Source organism: Magnolia sinica, chromosome 2 (genome assembly GCF_029962835.1).
Source record: "Magnolia sinica isolate HGM2019 chromosome 2, MsV1, whole genome shotgun sequence".
NCBI lineage: Eukaryota > Viridiplantae > Streptophyta > Magnoliopsida > Magnoliales > Magnoliaceae > Magnolia > Magnolia sinica.
This window is the reverse complement of record NC_080574.1, coordinates 41745428-41749884: the sequence shown is the minus strand read 5'-3', so window position 1 is coordinate 41749884 and position 4457 is coordinate 41745428. Positions and strand designations below refer to the sequence as shown.

The 4457-nt window shown below is 46.4% G+C and overlaps 1 protein-coding gene across 1 annotated transcript; it reads left to right on the top strand.

Annotated features, from left to right (window-relative positions):
* The first annotated feature begins 418 nt into the window (after positions 1-418).
* On the top strand, positions 419-1339 carry LOC131225104 (uncharacterized). Its single transcript, XM_058220534.1, has 2 exons — positions 419-826; positions 956-1339. Exons 1-2 carry the CDS (start codon positions 419-421, stop codon positions 1337-1339), a joined length of 792 nt encoding a protein of 263 aa, XP_058076517.1.
* The last annotated feature ends 3118 nt before the right edge of the window (positions 1340-4457 follow it).

The following is a 4457-nucleotide window of genomic DNA, read 5'->3' as shown; positions in this document are numbered from 1 at the left end:
TGGTTTTGTAGACTTCATAGGCTGAAACGGAAGGCCGTGAACTCATGATTCATTATGGATGGATAACGCCTTGGTCTGGAATGCTCGAGGGGTAGGAAATTAGCCTACCATTAGAACGCTGAAGAAATTGATTAGGAAGTTTAACCTATCGCTTCTAACAATCCTTGAGCCTATGACGAGAGAAGATAGGTAGGCAACTATTGGATTAAAGCTTAGGTTCCAATCTTCCCTGTCTAATGCTGAGCATAGGGGAAAAATTTGGGTCTTCTTTCACAATCACTTGAATGTTTTAGTGCACTCCAGTTTAAATCAAATGTTTTCTTTGTTAATTTCTCTACAGAATTGCAGGGTCCCGGTATTGCTGTCCTTAGTGTATGCTTGTTGCTCCTACATTCTCAGAAGGGTGTTGTGGTCTGAGATGGAAAGAATAGGCAGGAACATATCAGTCCCATGGGCGGTTGGTGGAGATTTTACTGCGATTGCTGAAGCTAGTGAAAGATGGGGATCGAATGTGTCTGGTAGGTTGAGTTTATCAGAGTTTGCTGATGCTATCCAGAATGCGGGCCTATCGGATGCGGGTTTTGTCGGGAATAGGTACACGTGGAGCAACAACAGAGCTGGGAATGCTAGGATTTGGGCCTGGCTAGATAGAATTCTTGTGAATGACAGATGGGGAGCTAAATTCTCGAATTTTAGGGTGGAACATCTTCCCCGAGTTAATTCGGACCACGCACCGCTCCGCATTTCCTTTCCTACCCAAATTCAGCCTTTCATTAGGCCGTTCTGGTTTTTTCGCATGTGGACCCTGCATGACTTGTTTAAACAGGTAATCAAGAAGGCCTGCGAGGGAGAGTGCTCCATCCAGCCCATGGTTAATGTGCAGTTGAAGTTGAAAAAGACCAAGCAACTATAAAAAGTATGGAACAAAGAGGTATTTGGCAATATCTTTATGCAGGTTAAAGCAGTGGAGGACGAGTTGGTCCAGGTAGAAAGCAGAATGCAGAATTCCATGTCTAAGGACCTGTTTCAGGAGAGCATGGCAGTCAGGAGAAAGCTGGCTCAGCTTGAGTTGATGGAAGAGATTTTCTGGAAACAAAAAGCCAGAAACTCCTGGCTGGAGGAAGGGGATAGGAATACTAAGTTGTTTCTTGTGACGGCCCGAGAGAGAAACAGGCATGCCATGATCAAATCCATCAAGGGCGAAGAAGGGAATACAGTCACGGGTCAAGCCCAGATCCAATCAGAAACGACTCAGTTTTTTGAAAAACTTTTTCAGGCGGAGCAAGCGTCCCAATCTATTGATTTTCTTTCCGTCATTTCCTTTATCCTATCGAGCTAGGATAATGCAGCCCTGCTTGCCACTCCCTCAATGCAGGAAACTATTGGCGCGGCCAAGGCTATTCTTAAAGACGGAGCTCTGGGCCTAGATGGCTTTCCCTCTTCCTTTTTCACGGAATGTTGGGACATAGTTGGGAAGGATATTCATAAAGCTGCCTACTCGTTCTTAGCTAGAGACCCGGTTCCTAGAGCCTATTCAGCGTCTCTGATTTGTCTAATCCCAAAGTCCCCTGCAACTTCAAAATTTGTGGATTACCGGCCGATTAGCCTCTGCAACGTTATCTACAAAATTCTAGCAAAAATTCTGGCAACTCGGCTGAGCAAGATTCTCCCAAGGCTGATCTCTATGGAACAAGGAGCATTTGTTAAAGGTAGGTCGATAATCGAGAATATCACTATGGCGTTGGAGGCGAGGGGAGGTAATATCATTCTGAAGTTAGACTTAGAGAAAGCATATGACAGGGTGGATTGGAGCTTTCTCAAACAGGTTATGATGAGGTTTGGTTTTGTAAAAAGATGGATCGAGCTGATGGAAACTTGTTTGGGGAACAACTGGTTTTCGATTCTCATAAATGGGGAAGCGGCGGGATTCTTTAAATCATCTAGAAGGCTTCGTCAAGGGGATCCTCTATCTCCTAGCCTTTTCATTCTCACCGTTGAAGCCTTCTCCTGGAATTTCAAGATTTTGGTTGATAGAGGCTGGTGCAAGCCGTTTAAGCTTTAGCGAAGCTACCTGCCCATTTCACACTTGCTATTTGCAGATAATACTCTATTGTTCATCAACGGGAGTTGAGAGTCGTTGCTCTAGGTCAAGACGTTTCTATCTTCCTTTCAAGCAACCTCTAGACAGAAGATTAACTGTAGCAAGAGTTACTTCTTCTGCCCCTCCAAGATGACCCTAGGTAGGATCAGATCGGTTGAGAGGACGTTGGGCTTTTCTAAAGCCAGATCGAACGTCCAATATCTGAGAGTTCCCCTTGTTAAGGGGAGAATTAAACCAGCCTCGTTTCAGCTCCTCATGGACAAGATCAGATGCAAAGTAAGTGGATGGAAATCCAGATTACTGTCCCAAGTAGGAAGGCTGACTCTCATCAAACACGTGTTGGGTGGTATGCCGCTGCATGTCATGGCTGCCACGAAGATTCCAGCTCAAACTGTATAAAGTATGGAGCGTTGTTTTGTTCTAATTTTCTGAGGCTGGGCTGAGGGGAAAAGAAGGTGCCACTGGCTTATGTGGAACATGATAGCCAGGCTTATTGATGATGGAGGTCTGGGTGTAAGAAAGATGAAAGAAGTGTTGGTAGCGTTGTGCATGAAGATGGCCTGGAATGTCAAGTATGAAGAGAGAGGAGGCCCATGGGTTTCCCATATTCAGGCCAAGCACTGAAGAGATGTGGAAGAGAACGTGACCATTGCTTCAGCCCGTCTCCTTTTTGGAAGGAGATCAGAAGTTCGCTGCTCATGCTCGCTATCGTCATTCAGTGGCAGGTGGGCTCAGGTGATCTGAACCTATGGATGGTAAATTGGACTAGGCTGGGGCCCCTACAGCAGTTTGCAGTCAGTTCCCTTCCGCCGGCCATGCAGCGGCTCAAGGTGAGTGATTTTCTTAGTGAGTCTGACCCTCTTCCTCCTTCATCTGTGTACTCATTTTTGCCTCAAGAGATTATAAACCATATTTTTCAAGGAGGTTTTGCTACTGCTGAGAGCAGAGTAGAGAGGTTCTGGCCGCATGACCCATCCGGATCTTTCACTACAAGATCGGCTTGGAAGATGTACAGAAATCCAGTCTCGTTTGCGGCCAAGTGCTGGTACTCGTGGATCTGGCATAGTTTAATTCCACCCAAGATGTCCCTATTTCTATGGAAGCTATTGCAGGGAGCCATTCCAGTTGATGTTCGAGTGCAGGATAAAGGGATTCAGATCGCTTCTAGGTGCTCTTGCTGTGCAGTCAACAATTCTTCTAGGCCTGATTAGGAATCGATCCAGCACCTCTTTTTGGATGGGCAGATTGCTAGAGAGATCTGGGTTAGCTTTTTGGCAGCCTGCGGCATTGCTTTTCTCCCCTTCTAAACGGTTGACTCTAGATTGTTGCAGTGGAATAGGGCAGCAGCTCCGGGTTCCTCCCTTCCCTTAACTAGAAAAATCATCCCCACTCTCATTCTTTGGGAGCTTTGGCGAGCTAGGATGAGGCTAGGCATGAAAATCTTCCGATGAGTGTTTCCAGATCCAGAGCTCGAATCAATTGGTGGGCGTCTCTCTTGCTCAAGGAGAAGGCAGCGAGTGGCAGGGAGTAGTGTATTCACGTCCACCCCAGTCATCCTTGCTTCTCTCAGCTCATCATATGGGCTAAGCCTGCCATAGGTAGAGTCAAGCTCAATGTTGATGGATCAGCTAGGGGCAATCCTAGCTTATCAGGAGGGGGTGGTGTCTACAGAGGGGATGATGGAAGCTTCATTTTTTCTTTCTTTTCTGCTTATGGGGTGAGGACTAATAATAGAGCGGAGCTCAGGGCTATTTACGATGGTCTGATCCTATGCCTCGAAAGAGGGCTTCGAAACATTGAAGTGGAGACTGATTCCAAGCTGGTGGCAGACCTTCTCACCAGCAAGATTCCTATTCCCCGGCGTTGGAAACCTTGGGTCTGGAGCAGAAGATTTCGTTGGGGATTTCACTTCTTCAGAGGGAAGGGAATAGTCCGGCCGATGGTATGGCCAGGGACGACAGCAAAGGGTAGGTGGGGCAGGTTTTCGATCAGTCTTCACTTCTTTCTCCCCAGGTTCGTGGGCTTCTGTTCCTAGATAAGGTTGGATTGGGAACATTTAGAGTGGCTCGTGTGTAGTTGTATAGATTTTGTGTTTCTTTGCATCATTCTGTTGGAGGCTATTTGTGGCTTCCTTATGATAGGCACCCCTGCTTTTTCTTTCTGGGGTGCCCGAAGTATCTACATGTAAAGTTTGATTATCAATAGAAAAAAAAGTTCAAGAAAAAAAAAAGGTTTACTGCTAGGTTCTCCTCGTCGGTAATTCGCTGCCACGGCCTAAAACCTTCAAGTTGCCGGTCCAACTCACCTGTAGTCTACTGGGCGTCAATCTCCTCACTCCAAGACAACCAGTCCATCA

Bases quoted from the DNA above. Each gene is read 5' to 3' on its own strand.
- LOC131225104 (XM_058220534.1), top strand. From the start codon at position 419: ATGGAAAGAATAGGCAGGAACATATCAGTCCCATGGGCGGTTGGTGGA. The intron at 827-955 runs GTAATCAAGAAG...ATCTTTATGCAG, and splicing joins TGCATGACTTGTTTAAACAG to GTTAAAGCAGTGGAGGACGA.